This window comes from Salvia hispanica, chromosome 5, assembly GCF_029641045.1.
Source record: "Salvia hispanica isolate PSC_SH4W2 chromosome 5, Shi_PSC_v1, whole genome shotgun sequence".
In the NCBI taxonomy this organism is placed as follows: domain Eukaryota; kingdom Viridiplantae; phylum Streptophyta; class Magnoliopsida; order Lamiales; family Lamiaceae; genus Salvia; species Salvia hispanica.
The window spans coordinates 5720554-5743377 of record NC_142696.1 but is presented as its reverse complement, the minus strand read 5'-3'; the positions used below and the strand labels follow the sequence as shown (position 1 = coordinate 5743377).

The 22824-nt window shown below is 36.3% G+C and overlaps 3 protein-coding genes across 5 annotated transcripts; 1 reads left to right on the top strand and 2 right to left on the bottom strand.

The window, feature by feature from the left end:
• Window positions 1–5759: 5759 nt before the first annotated feature.
• Window positions 5760–8922, bottom strand: LOC125191102 (putative protein phosphatase 2C 66). Of its 2 annotated transcripts, none has more exons than XM_048088563.2 (5): window positions 8385–8922; window positions 7792–8175; window positions 7185–7302; window positions 6598–6821; window positions 5760–6501 (listed from the first exon to the last, which is right to left on the bottom strand). In XM_048088563.2, the coding sequence occupies exons 1-5, from the start codon at window positions 8670–8672 to the stop codon at window positions 5977–5979; spliced, it is 1539 nt and encodes a 512-aa protein (XP_047944520.1). In that variant the 5' UTR covers window positions 8673–8922; the 3' UTR covers window positions 5760–5976. The 2 variants fall into 2 exon arrangements, with proteins under 2 accessions (XP_047944520.1, XP_047944521.1); XM_048088564.2 differs by having other exon boundaries at window positions 7792–8207; window positions 8385–8514.
• Window positions 8923–12935: 4013 nt separating this feature from the next.
• LOC125187928 (RNA methyltransferase family protein) lies at window positions 12936–14278 on the top strand. Its single transcript, XM_048084602.1, has 2 exons — window positions 12936–13894; window positions 13975–14278. Exons 1-2 carry the CDS (start codon window positions 12965–12967, stop codon window positions 14104–14106), a joined length of 1062 nt encoding a protein of 353 aa, XP_047940559.1. The 5' UTR covers window positions 12936–12964; the 3' UTR covers window positions 14107–14278.
• Window positions 14203–19813, bottom strand: LOC125187927 (uncharacterized). Of its 2 annotated transcripts, XM_048084597.2 has the most exons (10): window positions 19191–19813; window positions 18766–19108; window positions 16969–17098; window positions 16125–16642; window positions 15915–15995; window positions 15723–15821; window positions 15428–15538; window positions 15261–15344; window positions 14931–15002; window positions 14203–14841 (listed from the first exon to the last, which is right to left on the bottom strand). In XM_048084597.2, the coding sequence occupies exons 2-10, from the start codon at window positions 19081–19083 to the stop codon at window positions 14575–14577; spliced, it is 1680 nt and encodes a 559-aa protein (XP_047940554.2). In that variant the 5' UTR covers window positions 19084–19108; window positions 19191–19813; the 3' UTR covers window positions 14203–14574. The 2 variants fall into 2 exon arrangements, with proteins under 2 accessions (XP_047940554.2, XP_088914844.1); XM_089058718.1 differs by having other exon boundaries at window positions 18766–19813.
• Window positions 19814–22824: the final 3011 nt, after the last annotated feature.

The window sequence follows — 22824 nt, the reverse complement described above, 5'->3', positions numbered from 1 at the left end:
TCAATTGGGCTAACCCGCTCAGGTTCGGGCCAACTCATTCGGGTTGTCGAGCTATTTGGGTGCGGGTTATTCGGGCCGTAGATTTTTCGGGTTATAGATTTTTGGCCCTAACCCTAACTCTTCGGGTTTCGAGCTAACCCACGGGCTATTCGGGTCAGAAGTGATCTTATTGGTTTCTTTCTATCCAATTCAATATTCTAATTTATAAAAAAAACAGATTGTCGTAAATTGAAATATTATCAAAGTGATCAAGAGAAGGAAAATAATAGCTATTCAAAATTGAAACAAAACACATAAACATATTGCTCAATTAGTAGCACGTGTGAATCTGAATACAATTAAATGGAAATCATGCATTTCAAAAGGAGTTAAATAACGTTCTTAATTGTATACCCAAAAAATTAAATTCTAAGAAGAAAAGATAGTACATATAATTGTATGCCAAAAAATAAATTGTATGGAGTTTAATGTGATTATATAAGTACATATTGCTGGGGATTGGTGCCCCTTGCACAGCGGAAGTCATGCATAAACAAATAAATCAGATCTACAGATCTATTTGACCGATTATGGGATCAATTAATCACATGTTAAACAATCAATTGCACGCTAGAACACATATAATTCACAAACAAGGAATAAGAACCCTAATTCATGAATTTCCTATGGATTAGGGTTACCGATCTGATTCTCCAAAGAATCGACGATTGCTTGCTCCTTCTCCACATGAAGATCTTCGTACTCGACCACGAATCTTCTAATCTGTATCCCGAACTCAAATAATGACCTTTGGGTGGGCAAAGCTTGTCAGAATCGAAAAGGGCTTGATTAGAAAGAAGATAGAACTTCAGTTCTATGAAGAACTGAGAAAACCGTTCACTCCAGAGAGGGGAGAACGAAATTTATGTGTTGAATCACATTAAATCACCTTTCTAATCTCCTTTTATATTGAGTTATGATGGGCCAGATTAGGAATCCATGGAGGTTGGACTTGGGCCAAACCTGTTGGACTTTTACTAATTAAATTGAGCCCCAATTTAATACAAGTCCAAACAGAATATTATTATCATCCACTATAGTATAATAATATTGACTGCCCGTCCAATCCCAAATTACGAGTAATCCGGGCTTTTACCTCTTTAATCTATTATTTCCCGTGTTAAAGATATAAATACCCATTAATTAATTTAAGTCTGCTATTTGACTTTAATTAATTAATATCTTTTTCCAAGAGTTGTATAGTTCAAAATCTTTATTTATTATTCTGGAATAAATTCCAACCGGCCGGGTTTCTGAATAATAAAACCTTTTTCGAACACTTCTTGAGGATATTATCAAACTGGACTCACCCAGCACACGATTCATTGCAATAACAATACTAGCACCTCTAGACATTGATCACCACTACCCAAGATATCAGGATTCTTGGATTGCGAAAAATCCGCACCATTTGATAAATCAAAGTAGTGCATAATCAATATCGTATGCTCAATGTTATATTAACAATGATTAAGAAATAACAATCACCGAGACCTCGTCTTTCAGTAAATAGCAAGAAAGACTTATCTCAACAGTTAGATCCTTCAGTGCTATACCACACCAGTGTCGTTTATTTCCTAAGGTAAGGAAATATGCGGACTGACACTGCAACCTTTCACGATAGGTAGTCAAAGCCTATCTAGGTTGTGAAATTCTATTTCTCTTCTACAAAGAACCGACTGCGTCACCTTCTGCGAACGTCGTTCACGACCAGTCTACTATGTAGAAGAATTAGACTATTTGCTTCTTATACATTTAAATGTTTGAGAAACATCTTATAAATGCACAAGCAAACATCAATGCGATAAAATTACTACTTCTCGCCTTGGGTTAAAAGTGGATTGTAGAATTTATTGTATCCAAGCAATTCTATCCGTGCAACATGTTCGAAATATGCTTTTCAGTATACCAATCCTAACAATTATGATATTAGTATACTCTATATTTCATATAACCCTAAATTTTAATTTGAGAAGGAAGACATGATTACCATATATAGTTCATATGTCATATATATTTCATATATATAAGAATATAAACCCTAAATTTGATAATATTTTTTTTAAATGCTCAACCCATGGGCTAACCCGCAACCCACCCGGGCCAGCCCGCATAACCCGCAGACCCAAACGGGTCAGCCCGTGTAGCCCGGTTATGTATTTGGGTTACAATTTTCCAGCCCTAACCCTATGATTTTACCATATTATTTGGGTCGACCCGCGGGTTTCGGGCTAGATTGACATCCCTATATACATGCAACTAGAGATGTCAACCAGTGAAACGAAGCGGGCCTGCGCTGGGCTCATTAGTTGAGATGGGCTCCAATTGGGCCGTTTTGTAAATCCAGGACCATCTCAGGACCAGCCTAGGCCCGAACCCATCAGAGGCACCTTCTATAATTGGTGTTTTTTAATGTAATTAGGTGATTAATTACTAATAATAGTATATTTCCCTATTTATACATGTCATTTTGTGCAAGAGACATGTTAATTTTGTCTATTATTCCAATTTTTTTGGTGTCTCCGAATGGATTCAAACAACAATAGTTTAATATCAACAAAAGTTTCCTACTAAATCATGATTGCGACATTCAATTTTGACTATATCTAATTTTTTCTTATATATATTTTTTCTATCTAAGAGGTAAAAAAGATGGTTTTGAAGTTTAACTTTAAGAATATTACGTATTCAAACCTAGATATTTGATGAATAATTATATTTTTTTAAAAATTTGTTAGGTTCATATATTTGTAATTATAAAATGCAACATCAACTCATGTGTCATTTTCTACTAACAAAACTAACAATATTGGTTATTCCTTTAGTTATACACTTTCTTTTAAATAGAATAAAGAATATGAAGAATATTGTTAATACAAAGTCAATAAAATGAACTTAAATACGTTATTTAAATTTAGATTTAGTTAATGTGATATAAATACAAGCTATATGTTTTATTTTTGCATATAATACATTTACGATATTTTAAAAATACATAAACACAAAATTGAAATAAAGTCCAACCCGGGCTAAGCAAAATTTTTAAAAACCCAGCCCAGCCCACCTCAAACATGAGCCTGGGCCTCAATATAGGCAGGTCTAAGTGGGCCCAGACTGAGCTGGCCCGGCCCGGCCCATTTGACATCTCTACATGCATCAATTAGTATGTAAACTGTAAGGGTAGATGTACAAAATTTATTTGGTACGACTATATATTCTGTATTTGAATTTAAAATTTTAAGTATCTGACCTCAGATCCATGTTCATCTAACGACAAGTATGCATCCACTGTAAAAAAAACTAAAATTTAAGGGGCTGAAAATGGTTCTCATTTGTGGATATTTTTGAAATCGGGTAAAAATATTATTAATTATACGTATAATTATATATGAAAGTTCCAGAGATAATAATAAGATTCAAAATCCACGTGCGCCCAAATTGTTGAAGGCTACCTTTTCTTACATAAATGCTGTCTTTTATCAATTAATTAATCAACTATACTTGGTGGTGGTCGGAGGCGGCAATAATATTTGATTGCATACCAAGAATATATAATCTCAGGATAATTCTTCAGCAACTGATCAAACCGCGACAATCAAATTTATTGATTATAACTTTTCAAATTTATTAAGTATAACGATCAATTGTAATTTTATTTATCCCTCCGTCCCATAAAAGTTGAGTCGTATTCCTTTTTAGTCCGTCCCAACAAAGTTGAGTCATTTCCTTTTTTAACTAAAGACAAAACATCTAATCACTCTTATTTTATTTCATCATTTATTTTACTCTCTCTTATCTTTCCTACCTTTTTCAACTCTCCTATTTATTTAATATAAATTCTTAATCTCCGTGCCCAAAAGTTTTATCTCAATTTTTATGGGACGGAGGGAGTACTATTTTGTATAACTATTATTGATAATGTCTTGATTCTCGTGAGTTTGACCAAATTCATGTAATTTTCGTCTAATGATTTGCATCCATTATTATAATCATGTAAATTATTTCACATGTGTAAAATATATAGTTATTTCACCTACATAAGTTAGTACTAATATTTCCTATTTAGTGTTGTGTTTTAGTGATCTCGTTGGTGTTTACAGAAAATTTACAATTACTAAACATGTTAAATTAAACGGGTGTTGAAGAGAATTGGTATATTTTGCATTGTAATCAAATATGCCTAATTAAACTGTTAGCGTATTTTGTTGTTAGAGTAAAAATATGATAAAACTATTACTAAAACATGTGAATGTTTTAATGGATATTGATGACATATGTTTCGCATTGTCAGTGATATGTTTTGCATCGTAACCTCATGTTGAAATGTATATATAGAATAATTTTAGCTTCATTTTCCAGGTGTAAAAAGAAATAAACATTTTAACTATAATACTCCCTCCGTCCCATAAAAGTTGACACACTTTCCTTTTTAGTTTGTCCCACAAAAGATGTCACATTTCCCTTTTTGGAAAAAGTTCTCTCTCACATGAATATAAAAATTATATTTTCTCTCTCCATTTAACACACAAAACAAAACCTCCTAAAATCTCGTGCCATTTTCAAAGTATGCCAACTTCTCTAGGACGGAGGGAGTACCATTTTGAATAAAATTACAGAAAAAACGCTACGCGTGTTATAAACGAAATCATTTGAATCTTGATCCTAACGAATAAAATTGATTCTAATTAAGTTCTCATTTTATATGAATTCTCGTTTGATCACACTCTTTATATAACATCTAACTCTGAAAAAATACTCTTTCGTCCTTTAAAAATATGAGTCATTAGTTTTAGCTAGTCCCTTGAAATTATAAACTTATATTATAATTTAGAAAATATTTTAGCACTAATAATGTAAACCATCCTTTCACTTCACCATGTACTAAGACACCTGAAAAGTCTTCTTCTCTTTCACGAACTCCCAATTAGATTTTAAACTCATGAATGCCACGTTATTACAAATATCCCAATGGCCACGAAATGACAGAGAACATAGATATCCATAGTTGCTTGTCAAACGCTTTGAGAGGAATACCAAAGCAGTTTAGAAAGACAGATTAACATATTCCATTACTTGCAACAAAAATTAGAGACTACTAGAACTCTTGTAGCTGAAGAAAAGGTGATCGATACTCAATAGTAGCTGAAGATAAGATGCATCAGTCATTCAGTTGTCTACCGTGTAGGTAACTCTGGCTTGTGCAGTCTTTCTTTTGGTATAAGCTTTAATAATCATTTAAAATTATTATTTTAAAAAATATCTTGCCCAAAGCCCGTCCACAAAATACCCTTTACTTTCCAAGCATAATTCCATAAATTATTCATAAAGCCCTCTCTATCCGGCCCAACCAATAAATTAATTATCACTCCAATTTTCTTTTGAATATTCAAAATCTCGCAATATTAATTTAATTCAACTGCCAGGCCAAACTAAAGTGGGCTGATACAAAATTACGGGCTACACGTTCAGTCTCATGGGCTCAATCATTGGGCTGATACAAAATTACGGCATGTTTTATTTCTATTTTAAATTGTAATGTTCAGAATCTGGAAATTCATAATCACACCAATTTTGGGCACTGAAATAGTTTGTGTAAGGAAATTATCCATGATATTCAATGTGTTAAAATCCAAAGCTAAATGGGCCTGCAGTGGGCTATTTAGGAAACCATGGGGTCAGTAGCTTAATTGAACTCGATTGGATCAATATTTATATAAGTGTTTCGCCCTAAAATTTGAATGGTGAGATTATTTTTGAACACCTGAGTTTTACAAAGAAGCAAAATGACAAGTATCTAATATATAGAGTTTTGCAGAGCAGAGTAAGAACATACAAAATTCTGGTACCAAATCCATCAACAGTTCCCCCTTCATTTTTCTCTACTGCTTCTTCTCAGATAGGATTTGGTAGTTCTCAGGCCAAAACTTGAATAGTATATCATAACCATTTTCTCCAACTCGTGCTTCTTCTATCCAAAGGCAAGAACCGGGGCAGACTAAGAAGGCTATTAACTCGTGTTATACCTTCGAGTGCTGACCATTCATCCTCATCTGCACTCAAAAGGCACTCGGCCAGGCTTCTCCTCGACTGTCCAACACTCTTGTCAGTTGATTTCTCCTCCTCTTCCTCCACCACGGGCACTATCTCGCTTGACTCTTTTCTCACAGGACTATCGATGTTTTGATAATCAGGGTCCGGCTCAGAGGGAGCCTTGGTTGTTTCTTCTTCTAAGTGAGCCTTGATTTCCTCTTCAGGAGCAGATACCGCGCCATTTTGGGGTTTGGACTCATTTGCATGTTCCAGAAACAAACATACAGCAGCACAGTCGTCGTTCTTTGATGTTGGATACTTGAGCCTCCACGCTCTGGTGGCGCAATCCACAAGGGCTCTGGCAGCTGTTCCACGGCCGGGAGCTGAGGCCACTATGTCCACGGCTTCCTTATTGGAGAGAACATCCCACACCTATCCAAACATTGAAAAAACTTTTCAGAAACAGGTTCATCAGAAAGTTATAGTAGAATGTGAGCAAGTTTATCTGAAGAGAATGGAGAATGATACCCCATCAGTTGCAAGAATGACGAACTCGTCGCTTTCTATAATGTGGTGGTGATAAACGTCCGGTATGGAGATCAAACCAAAGTCCTTCAGACAGAAATCCCCGAATGCTCTAGCCATGGCCAAGCCAGGTGAATCACTATTCGGTAGCCATACACGTGCTACTTCTGGTTCATCTTGCAAGGCAAAAACTCTTCCTTTACATTTCTGGATCCTAGCAGCTTCCCCTGAAATCAAGAAACCACATATTGAGCTATACCACCTATGCATACGTAACAGTCACATATTTCTATAGCACACCAAGAATATATATTCAATGCAAGTCATCTTATAGAAAAGACATAGTTTGTCGGAATCTTGGATGATTAATAGTGTGGCTTCTTATAGTAGCTCCCCGAGCACACTTTCTAGGTTCACTTCAAGAGCTGTATATGTCATCATAAAACATGACTACTTAACAAGATAGGGGCGAGGGTTCAAAAAAGCTGTTAAATATTCATCTTAGTATTGTTGCATTCATAGTAGCAGAGAGAGACTCCATAAAAAATAGAAAGAAATATTTATAGCATTTGAGAGTGAGAGAGGGATACTTGGAAGATTAGGTTTCAAGTCGACAGTTAATTGCACAGCTGCCAAAACATTGTCCTTATCCCGGGTTGCAAGTACTGCTCTCGAGTCACCCACATTCCCAATTATAAGATCCAGACCCTGGAGGATCATGTTCACAAGTAGTTAGACTCATTACGTAGCATATATCTTCGCCATAGACTAAGTCTATCTTATAAATGCAGATACACACCATAGCACTGATCCCACAATGTAAGGCAGAAACAACTATACGTTATTGTATTGAAACCGATTATTTCATCATAATAATCAACTAATCCACAAAAGAAGTTATCAATCTCTACAAGAGAATTCAAAGTAGCTGAAGCCACCTTGCAACTGACGAAGTTGAAAACATGTCCGTAAATAGATTGATAACACAATAAAGCATAGCAATCAGCTGAACAAAAATCTCAAAGATTTTACTGCTTAATGGGGGGAACTACAGGCCATATAGACACGACTTTAGAAAACAAGCTGAATATGATGTTTCCAACCACAAAAAACGAATTCTGAAAGTCCTAACCACGCCAGTTCAGACTAGGCACAAGGCACAAGCTGGTACGGTTTCAAAGAGAGGTGGAGAATTACCTGCTTTATCAAGGCAACAGTGGTACTACCACTGCAAAAGCAGTCAATAGACGGATGCAACTTCAGTTCCTTATCCATCAACTTGAAAGCCTTGAGCATTGAATTCTTGAGTGGAATATGCATCTCAGGCACTTTCTCAACTTCCTCTGCTTCGACCGACTCACATCCATCCTCATCCATGAAGTCATCGAATTGCCTCATTCCTTCAAACCCCACATTTTCTTGCACATGATTTTGGTCATCTTCAGCCTTACTTTCCCACTGAGAACGCAGCAAAATTGGAAGAGTATCGCGCACTTTCCTCGCTACCATGTGACCATAAGGACCATGACCATCAAAAACTCCACAAAATGTCGCGCTGGCATCGCCTCCAGTGCAGAAATTCTACCGTATAAACAATCCAAGCAAGTCATAAACTGACCCCAAAATACACAAAAACAAAAAACTCCATTATTCCTTCACTTCTTCGTAGATTTAGCCAATCATCAAGCATAACCTAAAACATACTTTCTTCAACACTAGACTAATAATGCTCTACTATACTAGCAATTTTTGGAAAAGTAAATAAATGAATCGAATGAAGAAAAACTGACCTCCCAAACGATCATGGCATCTTGATTAGTCCCTTTCTTGCCCTGCTGAGTGTACAAGCTAGCGATGCGGCTGGCCCCATTCGAGAACAGCCGCCCCGGGATTTGATGCAACGTCCGCTCCTCGGCTACAACGGCGGCTGCGCCTCCGCCGCCGCCGCCGCTTAACTTACTGATGAAGGTTGCGAAATCGCCGGAGCTACTCTTTTTCAACCGGGAATCCGACTTTTTGTCGCCGGTCTCCCACCCCGTGCTCCGCTTTCCATTAGCCGACGAATAGCAAATACCCATTAAATTACTCCAAACCCCAAAAAGATTCGATTTTTAACCCAAAATTCACTGCCCACTTGCAAGATAGAGCTAATCAAAATGTGAAAAAAAGAAATTTCCCAGTGGATCACAGTAGAAACATAAACTTGAAGAGTTGCTAACTGAGGAAAGAGTAGTACTAATGTGTGTGTGTGAGAGAGAGAGAGAGAGGAGAGCGGGATTAGAGAGAGAGAAAAGCAGGACTCAGGTGAGTAGTTGCAGATTTATGACTTTTTGTTTGGTAATTAACTAAATTAAAATTGCTGCTGTTTGAAAGTTTGAAACTGGAGTTGAGCTGTACTGTTGTAAATTGTAATCAAACGGCTCACACGCGCGACACTTTTTTATTTTTTAATTTATTTATAGTTTTTATCTTTTCGTGGATAGTTTGAACTTAGTTGGTTTGATTAAAAAAACAGTATGGTGATTCATTTTAACGACCTTTGGGGAAGGGGACACCAGCCACCAAGAGTGTACCACCTACGCTGGGCTACAAACTAGATAGTTCGGTTTTAACAACAGTTATTTATTCACTTATTTAGAATATGGATTTAATAGTATTGTTTTGTCGTAATTTATAATGAGTTGGAGAGGTCGATGAGCTTGGTGACGGTAATAAAGTTGCAATTAATGTTACACATCATTAGCGTAACTAACATATGCAGTGTAAAAGGGTTGGAATATATAGTTTGTATTCTTTTAAACATTTAAAATAAAATATTTTTTCTTTTTTAATTGTCTCATTTTTATATATTAAAGTTGAAATGTTTTTTCTTTTTGAGTTGTCTCGTTAAAAATAAAACATTCCTAAAAATTGAAACAACACTCTCTCTTCATTAATTTACAAAACAATACTACATAAAATCTCGTGCCGAAAACCAAATGTTTCATATTACATGGACGGAGGGAGTATGTGAGTTCGAATATACTTCCTCCGTTAGTGGAGTCATTTAGCCATTTCGATATATTATATAGTAGTCAAGTCATTTTTCTTTTCAATAAAAGTCAACACATTTCTTCTTACTTACATTATTCTTTCTTACTTTATTCTCTTTTTATTTTGCTATATATTTCATTTCCTACTTAAGTCTTTTTTTACCTAAATTACTTAACATAATTTTTCTTAAATCAACGTGGCTAAAAGCAATGCACCCACAGGAATGGAGTGAGTAATTAAACTTAATTAACGTCCCTTTGAATTTTGAAATAAAGTACTCATATGCATGGGAAATGCATTAACAAATTGAGAAATGAGTAAAGGAAGACGACAGCATTTATTAATTTACATATACATCATTTATTTGGTACATACCTCAACGAAGCATTGACCTTAATAAACGAATCTATGATCCATGCCGTCCACATTAATAACGATAAATATTCCGTCATACGGAGTATAATTTTGTATTTTATCCATTTAATAAAAATAATAGTCTTATTAATAAACTATAAGAGTTTTAGTACAAAATTATATAGTACAAGAAAGAAAAAAAGATAAAGTGGATAAAAACAAGATAAAAAAAAAAAACTGAATAAATTAGAATAATAAATTGAAAGTGCGTATGTCTCAATTATTTATATTATGTATATATAGTATGTGAAATTATTTGGGGATAAAAGTTAATTAGAAAACAAGATCAACCGTCATTTTTTATACGCAGAAATGAACGTTATGAGTGGGGCTAGATTTTTAAAATGTTATTAAATAAATAGGTGATTTAGATTATTCATAAAGATTATTAAAATGAATTTAATAAGGGCTAAAGCCCTTGCCCTCTCCATGCAGGTCCGCCGATATAAGAATTACGAAAATGGCACGATATAATTATTATAATTGCACCAAGCTAACTGTGAATTACACTATAGCTCAACTGAATTACTGAACTATTCATGATTGAAGTTAATCTCAGTACTGATGTGAATGTGCGAATATTAATGTACTAAGTGAACTAGATCGAGTATTAATTACTTCAATAATTCGTTACCTTTTTATACACTTACAAGCTCAGCAAATACTCTGAAATACTTTTAATATGGTATTATTATCTTGTACTTATGTTATTTTACTACTATAATACATCACCAAGCACTGCACCTTATATTGTTTTAGATTGTAGTAATACTTATATTGCAATAATTCATAATTAATAATAAAAGTTATTATTAAGTGGAGTATATCTTTTTGTAGAATATTTATACATGTATAGTTAATCTGGATAACTTATTGTATTTAATTATGTGGAAATTCCAAATTGTAGCAATTTGAAGTTGTATATTTTATTTATTCAGTCTTAATAGGTATCATTGCAAAAATGTACTCCCCCAGACCCCCACACAATTACACTTCATTAAATAGCTGCTTAATTAGTAATCCGATCCATCTTCTAATCTAATCCCTATTGTTTTACAAATAAATTTCAAATGGTACTAATCTCACATTTCACTTCTCTTTACTATTTTTCTTGTGTTGCAAATTTTCTGTCATTAGAAATCCTATACTACATAAAATGATAGTAGTAATTAAATAGTACTACACATCAATTAATTAGCCGTCCCTTGCAATCAACATCGTTATTTAATAGTACTACACATCAATAATTTAGTTCTTTATTCTCATTTATGTGACAGTTTTCAAATGCAAGAATAAGTGAATTGTGTTATTCATCAATGCATGTCCAACACTTTAATAACCTCATTAAGGACCCTCACATTATTTTTTATTTTATTGATGTACCAATTGTCTATATGACTATATTTTGATTTGTAAAAGATACTAGTAATATTATTTTACCATTTATCTGTCGACGTGAAAAACGATAAATGACGGAATCTTTATTTGCAAACGACATTATTTTCAGCTGTTGTTCGTCTAGATTCTAGTAGTGACTCTCAATTTTAATTTTATGAACTAATGACTTTCTCAACTAACATTAACAATAATAATATTACAGTCTAAAAGCAAACACTTTCATGCGTTAACCTCATTGTGCATGCCCTCACTGGAGACCACCTCAAGTCTAGTTACAACATTTAATTATTTAGTACTACTAATTCCTATTATTCATAAAGCAATTTTTTTATATAAATTTAGCTTTTGTAAATGACAGTTTAGAGTTTTTTTTTGGTTTGACCATAGGTGTACGGAACCCACCTTCGGCGGAATCCGACTAATCCTGTTCGACCGGGTTTGCGGATTAAGGCCGAAAGTCTCCCAGCGGGTGGTGGGATTTGAACCCGTGACCTCAAGGTCACCACAGCTCCGCGCTGCCAACTTCGCTACACCCCGTTGCCGTTGGTGACTCTCGTCAACTTTTAGAGTTTAATACTAGTAGTGCTAAAATATTCCTCATTAACTCTCATCATTTATGTTTTCAGCAGAAATTAAATGTTCCACTAAGGACTAACTATCACTCTATAAGGTTCATTCATGCATGATATAATTGTCCGCGATAATTCTAAATAGAAGTCAGTATAGTATGATAAAAAGGACAATATATAACCAACGGGTTGTAGCGCACGTGATAGCGCGGAGATGTGGTGACCTTGAGGTCGTGGGTTCAAACCCTGTCACTTGCTGGAAGACTTCCGGCCTTAATTTGCGAACCCAGTTGAGCAGGATTAGTCGGATTCTAATCTGCTAATGGCTAGCGGATTCGGTACACCTGTGGTCAAACCTAGGTCAAGTAAAATTAGTCGGATTCTAATCTGCTAATGGCTAGCGGATTCAGTACACTCGTGGTCAAACAAAAAAAAAGGACAATAAATAGAGTGTGAATTGAGTGGATGGCCATCATATATAATGTATGCAAAATGCAAAATCCAGTAGAATATAAACACAAGAATGCAAAATATTATTGTTGCTGGGAAGGAAACAAAATGGAAATTATAAAAGATTTATCATAGAATGTGAAAAAAATTTGCAGATAAGGTTGGTCGTTGGATATGTACATATGATTAAGAAGAAAAGGCCCCTACAAATAAAGAAATATGTTGTGGTCACCCCTCTTTACAGCTGTGTTGTTGTCCAAATACAAGAAAATCCTCATATTTATTGCAATACGATTGCCACAGATGTATTTCGTGGCAACATAAATATTAGAAAGAATCATTTATTTTAAAATAAATTTCAATTTATCCAGTTGAAAAATGTTTGTATGATTAAGCAAGGGCTGGGCCGGCCTAAACAAATAAGATAAGGAAATGGGGTAAAGCGGCCCAAATAAATAAGAAAAGGCAATGGGCTAAAGCGAGGAGAGTTTAGTTTAGCTGCAGCGATGAAGTCCAGTCGCGCCTCTCTCTCCTCCATACTCCAACCCGTCTTCTCGCTCCGGCGACCCGCCTTCTGCTCAGCAGCGGCCGCGCCACCCAAGCCCCAGACTCCCCTCCACCTCCGCCCCCCTGCCTTCCGCGCCACTCTCTCGGACCTCAATCGATGGCACGCGTGGGCCAAAACCCAGGCCTCCTCCGTGGGGTCCACTTTCTCCGCCCTCGACGGCGGCCCGGACTCCTCCCTCCTCCTCCGCGAGCTCAATTGGCTGGTGGAGGACGCCGTCGAGCACCCCGCCCTACTCTCGACGGAAAGCAGGGCCGCGGCGGAGGTGGCAATTAGGGCGCGATTGGAGGAAATGTACGAGCTGTGGAGGCAGAGGATCGAGGAGAGGCGGCCGTTTCAGTACGTGGTTGGGTGCGAGCACTGGCGCGATCTCATCCTCAGCGTCGAGGAAGGCGTTCTCATCCCCCGCCCCGAGACTGAGGCCATCGTCGATCTCGTCGACCGCGCCGTCAAGGCCGATTCCGAATTGGGGGAGGGTTTGTGGGCGGATTTGGGGACCGGCAGCGGGGCCGTCGCAATTGCGGTGGCGAGGGTTTTGGGCGGGGGAGGGAGGGTTTTGGCGGTGGATCTGAGCCCCGTGGCTGCCGCCGTGGCGCGGTACAATGTGGAGAGATACTGCCTTGAGGGGAGAGTGAGTGTGAGATTGGGATCGTGGTTTGATCCTCTCAAGGATGTGGAAGGTGAATTGAGTGGAGTGGTAAGCAATCCGCCATATATTCCCAGCAAAGACATTCATTCTCTCCAAGCAGAGGTCTCTAGACACGAACCGGTACTTGCTCTTGACGGTGGAGCTGATGGAATGGATGACCTTATCCACCTCTGCAATGGAGCAGCTTCCATGCTTAAACCTCGTGGATTTTTCGCATTTGAGGTTTTCACTTGATTTCCTATCAACATTTTCATGTCATCATCAAATGCAACTTCAATACTATTAGTTTGAATGTTGTGCAGACAAATGGTGAGACGCAGAGCAAACTTCTTGTGGAATACATGCAAAATGAGATGAAAGGGAGCTTCTGTAGATTAGAGATTGTATCTGATTTTGCTGGAATCCAAAGATTTGTCACAGGATATAAAGCTTGAATTAAAGACCCAAATTGGTAGGAGTTCGAGGTGGATTGTACAATTTACAAGTGATTGTTCACCTATAATACTACTTTGTAGTCATTGTTTAAGACATTTGACAAGAATTACATCACCATAAAATCAATGAATTTGTGCATTGGGTGAGATGCTCATTCAACTATTCACTTTATTCCATCTGCTCTCAAGTGGTGTTAAGCAAATGTGTACACAAAGTAGCAAAGCAAAGCAGTTTTGCTATTCCTCGCAATTTCATTCTACAGCTCAAGAATGCTGCAAAAACTGGTGTGTAAGTGTAACATAAACGAATCCCGGTTATTTACATAAATTGAACCGTGCAATTCTTGATCCACATTCGCACCAGCTCCAAGCTTTCTGGGCACAAAGCCATCATCCAACGCTCTGCATGGAGAAGTGTGGGTGGAAAAAGATGGATGGCGATTAATCTGAGTCTGCAAAAATTTTCTTCTAAGATGATCTGTGCCACTGGTTTTTTCCTTTCTTCTGAGGCAGTTTGAAGGGGCTCCAGCTTTTCCTACGTTTGGAAGTTTCACAAAACAGTCCAGCCGCGAGGGCTTGCTGGAGCCATATATCAAATTCATCATCTTCATCAGTCATCTCAGCATCCAAATCCCATGGGTAACGGCTTGAGTTTGACCTTTGAGTTGACTTCTCCAATCCAACCATGTTTACATGGAAACTCGGTCTGTGGGTGTTTGCTCTGCAAGACATTCCCTGTATCTCCCACCAAATTAGCATCTAAGATGCATGTTTCCATGCCATACAAGATACCAGGGAAGTGAGTGCAGAAATAACAGACTAACCTGACATGTAGCCCACTCCGACACATCAAAAATCTTGCTTTCAGCACATACAAAAGCACGGGGTATTTCCACCTACATACAGATGACATAGCAGCACACTTCTTAGATGCCACAAATGAGAGAGAAATGTGGAACATGCTTCAGAAAAAGTTGGTAAAGTTGCTCCCTAATATCGTATTAGAGCTCAAATCAAGAAGTATATTTCACTCCAGCCAAACCCATGCATCACGACTTGTTTTAAGTACCATCTTCAATACCAGCTAATACTTCATTGCTAAGCAAACAAAATACTCCATAAGAAGCACCTTCGGTACTATGCATGTACTATACCTTTTGCAGCCGATCAAACTCAAGTGAGCCCTTGTTCTCAACCCATCCATCGCCATCTTTAGCTTGATGATACTGGCAGCAATCCTGTATCCAAAAACCATAACAATTGGTATAGAGTACAATCAAAAGACAAAACACTCTATTAAGTATTAAAGGGGTAGTCAAACCTGGCACCATCTAGCTTTCGCCTTGGTTCTATTTGTACAGACCCAAATATGAGAATTGCCACACTTTGTGCACTGAATGCGCCTCGACTCCTCAGAGCAAACGTCAGTAGTCTGCATCAGGAAATATATAATTTTCTCTTTTCTACCATGCCAACACAGATTATCCATGACGCACCATATCAATCAATAAGTAAGAGCAGACACAAAATCCATAAAAGTTCAAGCCCAAATTAAAACACATTCAAGAATTGAATGTTACCACAAGCTATGCAATACATAGTTAATCAAGCTCTACCTGATAAGAAGTGCTTGCTGATTTCTGCATAACATACTTCGATTCTTCTTTCTTGAGCTGTTCATCATAGTCCCTCTTCTTCACAGCATCAGAAAGAACCTGATTATTGCCAACATCAGCTGCCAGTGAAATCTATACCCACAATTGTTTTCAGGAACTTCTTATAGACAATAAATATGAATAAATACTCACCTCATATGCACATTGAAGTTTCTTAAATGATTCGCTTGCAAGTGGGCTTCCCATATTTTTGTCAGGGTGCACAAGCATGGCCTGAATATATGCAGAACGTGGTGTTGCATAAGAAACTGATACCAAGCAGTTATTTTGAGGGGAATAACTGATACCCTATCCAAGGTATTAAAAGAATAATTTGCATGACTCAAAATCAGACATGCATACCTTTTTACGATATTCCTTCTTCAATAATATAACATCGATCTTCTTATGGCGGGGAAACCCAAGGGCTTCATAGTGATTGCCACTACTTAAAATCCTCTCCATCTCAATCAGGGAATTCCCATCTTCTCTAACCACAGCCTTCAAAGCAACTACTTTTGGCTTTTCAACAATTGATGAAGGACTTGCCGGTTTAGTTGTCGATTTACATGATTTCAGCTTCTCTTCTTCTACTTCTACTTCTTCTTCTATTTCTACTTCAGTAGGAGCAGAGTATTCACACTTAGTGCAAAAATCATCTTCTGTAAATGAATCAGCTTCTTTATGCTCCTCAAAATGAGTGCTTTCACTTAAATTATCACACCACTTGGTCATGTAGTTCCATACATCATTAGATAGGAAAGCAAGATTAATTGCGAGAAAAACTCCAAGCCATCCTACTTGGTTTTTAACGCAATATACAGAATACAAGGTTGCCATAAATACCACCAGCCGAGCATGATTCAATGAAAACAGATAGCCTGTATACCCAAAGTCTTGATGTTATCAGCAGATTGTACAAGAAAATGCCAAATACTAGAAAGGGTAGAAGCAAGAGAAAACAGTTCATAAAAAGACCATCACTCTATAGTATATTACAGGGAAAAAAATCATCGATTAGATCCCTCTACTTATTTTGAGAAACCAGTTAATGGGTAACTTCCAATTAAAATATTCAACATAAGGAAGCCATATCTACATTGAAGATGATAAACGAATGAATGTGAAAATGAAATAGACTAGTTGAAGAGTGAAATGATGCCAGTGTTAACTGAGTTGAAAATAAACTAAGAGAAGTGAGACATACCACCAACTATAAACAAGGTACCAGTTATCCAAATGTTAGCATACATCCATAAAATTAGAATGGCAAACAGCCCCACAATAAAAAGTCCAGGAGTGTAGCCTAAATACTGAACAGCAGCCGCAGCCGCTCCCTGGAAGCACAGAAACAAGTAGTGAGCAGCTAAAAGTAGCTACTAGGTAGGCCACTGTACTTTTGCAGAGTGCAGAATATAGTATAATTGTAGGGAATAAATAAAGTAAGCATTTGATAGATAAATGTACCATAATATAATAGTAATACATAAATCGAAAGTAACTGGACAGAAAAAATGCACAAACCAATTGTGCTAAACAAAAATATTGCTTCTTGAATCTTGAGAAAGCCTCGCAGAATTCCATTAGTGTCAACCAATAAATAAATAATTCTACAGGCAATGAGATTTAACGAGTGCATATAGTCCAGGTCAAAGTACTGATCCTTTTACACAATCAGAGAACCGAGTCTAATTGAACTTTCAAAATCAGGGAAAACTACTCAGGAGAATGAACTATTGCATCAAAAAATATATTACTCCATCTGAAAATAATAATCTCCTTTTGCCATTTTAGTCCGTTCCATAAAATTAGTCCACTTCCATTTTTGGCAAGTTTTTCTCTATTATAAAGTGGGTACTTTTTTGATGCAGGGAAGGATCAGGACTGCCAGGATTAGAACGGTAGTCGAGAGCTTCACCGGATAATAGAGCTTAAGAGCTTGGCTGCAGAGTTGCAGAGAAGAGAGGATAGACTAGGCAGAAGAAGTTCGGATTTCATTCATTGATTCGTTGAGTGTAGAAGAGTATTACAATGCTATTTATAGAGGAATATTGATAGCTATTCAGCCTAAATCAGATTAACTACCTCCCTAACTAACTAACTAACTAACTACTCTTCTAACTGCAGCTGGTAGCTTTTCAATAACTAATTACCTGCACTCTTCATTTACATTTATCATTTTTCTTTCTATCTCTCTCCTACTTTACCATTTTTGCATTAAAACTCATCCGTCCCCAAAGTCCCTATTTTTAGGGGACGGAGGGAGTATAATTTTATACTGCTTAACTTCTCAGAATTTATCATTTTATTAGTCTTCCATGGAAACAGTCACAACACATCTGGAAAGATTAATTATACAAAATGTTTGATTTAACATTTGCGACAGGTGAATATTGTTCAGTGTACACTCCATCTTGAGTCTTGACAATTGAAAGCTCTAACAAGTGATTAAGTAAATAGGAATATCACAATCACTCTATGTGAAGGTCATCCTTCTATTGGTCCGTGAAGCCCTACATTCGTTCCCAGAATTACTCGAACTTTCTAAAGGAAAAAATGTGGGTAATATCAAAGGTATCAATTTACCATAGGAATAATGGATCCACACCCTCTATAATTTCCACAAACAATATAAAATCGAGCATGAAAGTTTCAGATGAGAAATATTTGATCTTGACGATTTAACGTTTCTGATAATGGCTCAAGCAGAATTTGCACATACTTTCCATTTTCTGTCAGGGAAAAGGAGGTAGAGACCTCGATCTTTACTGAAATAGAAGAAGTTGATCCAGATGACCCCTAAGTTAACTAGTCCTACAAACTCCAACATAACACCTTTCCCGCAGATCATCCAAAGTCCACATTACATCATTTTATTTAGATCAATAACATATTAGCCATAGACTCACAAAACGAAATCAGATCTTGGAAATCGCAAACAGATAGGATACACACATGCAGCACAAAACAAGCAACTACAAGTTAATGAGAATGGAAAACATACCATACTAAGAAGAACATATAGAAGACACGACATTGATGTCAAGCTTAGGAAGCAACTCCACATAATAACAAGAAGAGCCGCTGATCCCAGCCCAGCAAAAGACTGGAATCCTGAAATACAACAGTTTTTCCAATAGACCAACAAGAACAGAAGAGCTCTCCCAAATTTCGCACATCCGCAACAAACCATCGGCCAATGCCGCTCCTTGAAAATCCCGATCTTGTCTCTTAAACAGCTCGCAGTAGTCCTCACTACAGAATAACAGTCCTTTGATTGCAGCCATTTCCACCCTTGATTGAACAACCCAATATCCTCCATCACCTAAAATCCCTAAAAATATCGACTAATAAACAATAAACTCAACATCAACGACCAAATCCGGTATAAAGCTTAGAGCTTTGTCCATATTGAAAAACTCCAGCTACCTAATAAGTAAAGAGGCGATCAATCAAAATGTGCGACGATATGGCGGTGCGGCATCTCATTATTTGCAACTCATTTCCTAAATCTAACTTAGTTTATGCTACTATGAAGCCGGTAAAAGCGATCCGAATTGCGAAAATCCACAGAGTCTGAGCAAACAAGTAGCATAAACAGGAGCGAAATGATCCAGAATATTCCTTCTCCAAGAGTTAAAGATAGGATTCAGCAATTCCAAGTTGGAAAATTAGCAAGGAACTCATACTAAAACACTAGAATTTGCTTCACATGTACGTCTTCCAAAAAGCAAAAACACCAATAAATGAACTCACGGCATTTTCGCCTTTTGACCCTAACAATATCCCAAAAAGCAACTCCCTCCAATTGCACCAACAAAAGGAATAGGTGTAAGTGCGAAAGATCCACTAAATTGCCATAGCTAAAATTTAGAACTTGGAGCAAGTGAAGGTGAGGTAGAAGAAATTTATGAAGAAAAATTGGAGCAAAGTATTGATAATCTGAGGTTGATTGGAGAAAAAGTTTGAACCCTAGGCTTTTTATCAGTGAAAAAAATTTGAGAAGAGATGTAAAAAGTTGCAAAAAGAGGTCATGAGAGTGAGACAAGCTGTTGAGGAAGGAAGGGAGAGGTTAAGTCGGAAAAGTGGAAAAAATAAGATGGGACCCATTTAATCTAAATTTTTCATAATATATGTCCGCTTTCTGCTTCCAATCTTATTTTTTTTGGGACCAATTACTTCAGTCGCAATTAAATGAAACAGTGTAGTTAAAATTACAATTTAACAATATTCAAAAAATCTTGAAAGAGTAAACTAATTTCCAAACTGAAAAACTTGAAAAAATATACTCTTTAAATTATACAAGAATTAATACACAATTAGTAGGGGGTAGGATGTAGGGTGTGATCAATTACTAACTTTCTTAAGTTACTAACTTGCTAACTCGTCAACACAATGTATTAAAAATGTCAATATGATGACATTAAAATATCAACACATAATTTTGTTGAACTTCAATATAATGGGTAGATATTATGTATTGACATTTTAATGTCATCGTATTGACATTTTTAATACACTGTCTTAATGAGTTAGCAGAGTTAGCAACTTAAATAGTTAGCAATATAGTAAAGTAAGAGATGAAGAGAAGAGTTGTTAAAATAGAGTTTATAGAATGTAGCTTGTAGGACCACTGGCGAATCTAGGGGCGGGAGGGACCGGCCCCTCTGTGTGACTAATTTCCTCTTATTCGGATATAAAAAATCCATATTCGCCCCCTCCATTTGCCTCGATGTCGCTCCGAAGACCGAAAAAATAATCATATCGCCTATAAACCAAGGTAGTGGAGTAATATATATTCCGATCCCTCCATTATCGAATTTTGAATCAGCCACTAAGTGGGACCCATATTATTATTAGTGTTTAATGAGTTGTAATGGTGGGTCGTAGTGATATAAATAGTACTCCATCCGTCCCGCTTTAGGAGTCCCGGTTGAGTCGGGCACATGTTTTAAGAAAAAAGTGTTTAGTGTGTAATAAATAAATGTTTTAGTGGATGTTGGGACCCACTTTTAGTTGAGTGTCCAATAAATAAATGTTTTAGTGGATGTTGGGACCCACTTTTAACACTTTTTTATTAGTTGTAGTGGATGTTGGGACCCACTTTTAACACTTTGTAGGCATTTTTTATTAATTTATCTCAACCGGGACTCCTAAAGCGGGACGCCCAAAATTGATCAACCGGGACTCCTAAAGCGGGACGGAAGGAGTAGTAAATAAATTGATATATATGAGTAATGAGTTGAGGATAACTTTTCGTAAATGGAAATACACATATTTTTATGAATTGGCAAAAATAAAAAAAATACACATATTTTAAAGAGATAAGGGAGTAGCAAATAAGTATTCAACATACTTGCATCTAAAAAATCTAGAAGATAATTTTACATTATAGGAGTATTTGGAATGCTATTTTGGCCATAACTGAACATTTAGTTTAGAAGAAATCATTTGATTATATTCTCTCATATTATTAGGAGTTCCATTTTTTTCGGTACTGAGTTAAAAAAATGTTCAAAAGTGTGAGTGGAAAAAAAAAGTGAGAAGAATATGAGTCTCATTTATCAATTCCATAAAAATAGAGATACTATCTAATTCCGTCCGTCTCATAAAATGGCTCTTTTTCATTTATGGAAAATTCTCCCTGACTCATTACCCATACACATTAATTTATTTACAACTTATACAACTAAAGCATTCCATTAAACACTGATAATAATGTTGGTCCCACTATCCACTAATATTATTTTAACTATCATTTTCATATTCTCTCTTACTTTACCAGTTATGCATTAATTCTCGTATCATCCCATATGTCCCTATTTTTATAGAACGAAGCAAGTATATATTACTATTACTAGTGAAATGTGAGGCCTTACCCATTTATAGGAAAAATGAATCAGGACTCCTATTTGCGGACGAATTGAAATAGAGTAACAGGACTTCTAATCGCGGCAGAAGGGAGTATAAATTTTTTTTCAAAATAATCGCTAGTTGCCTAATATGTTATTCATGTATTTAAAAAGTAAAGATCTTACCAGTACTTACTACTCTTGATAAATTGTCTCGATTCTAGGATGTTGGGTGATAGCGCCAAGCAGCGAATTCCAGGTTTCTAGCGATGTGCCGCGGCGATTTCAGATTAGAAGGAACAATGGAAACAAAGAATATGAGCTTCAACTGGAAAGTGAGAGGTGGAAATAATGAGTAACGGCGTATTCTTCAAATGATTTCCTAACCCTAATGAATGAACTAAATTATAGTAGTAACTTTTTAAAGAATAAAAATAATGAAAATAATAAAATTAATACTTGTAAATAATGAAACTCTTAAATACTTAACTAATGAAGATTAATTAAGCAATGTGAAATAATTAATATGTTAAGTTGATTATTACTTGTAAATTATGAAACTGTTAAATACTTAACTAATAAAGATTTGTTAATCAATGTGGAATAATTAATATATTAATTTATATTAGAACTCAAGTGATCTAACTTTAGTCTACTAATATTCATCAATTATTTGAAATTTGTTTAGAGAAAATAAATATATTACATTCATACACTAGAAACGTAGATCGACCATATACTGTTACTTTCAAAAAATTAGACATTATATTACTGACTCAAACTACTTTTGGCTCCTACCCGCAAGTGTACGGGCTAAGTAGTTAGTGGCAAGTAAAATTATCGGATCCACAAGGACTAGATTGTCGATTTAAGTATCCTGACTTGATTTCATACACTATTTACACTACGAAATGTTATTTTTTATTTTTTACATTATTAACTACTTCAAAATGTAAACAATTAAGGTAATAAAGCAAGTGAAGGTATAGCAAGATGGAGAAAGTAGGGTTCAGGATCCGATTACAAAAGGAAAATGTGAAACTCACACAATGTTTGTGTTCACCTATGTTGCACCTCTAAGATTACTAGGGAAGTCACTAATTTAAATTAGGCCCTCTCACGGTGCGTCTCCTCCTAATATGTCAAGGCTAACATCTAAATTCCTAAGACTCAAACCCTGTAACAAGTCATTCCTTCTCTCGAATGCAAAT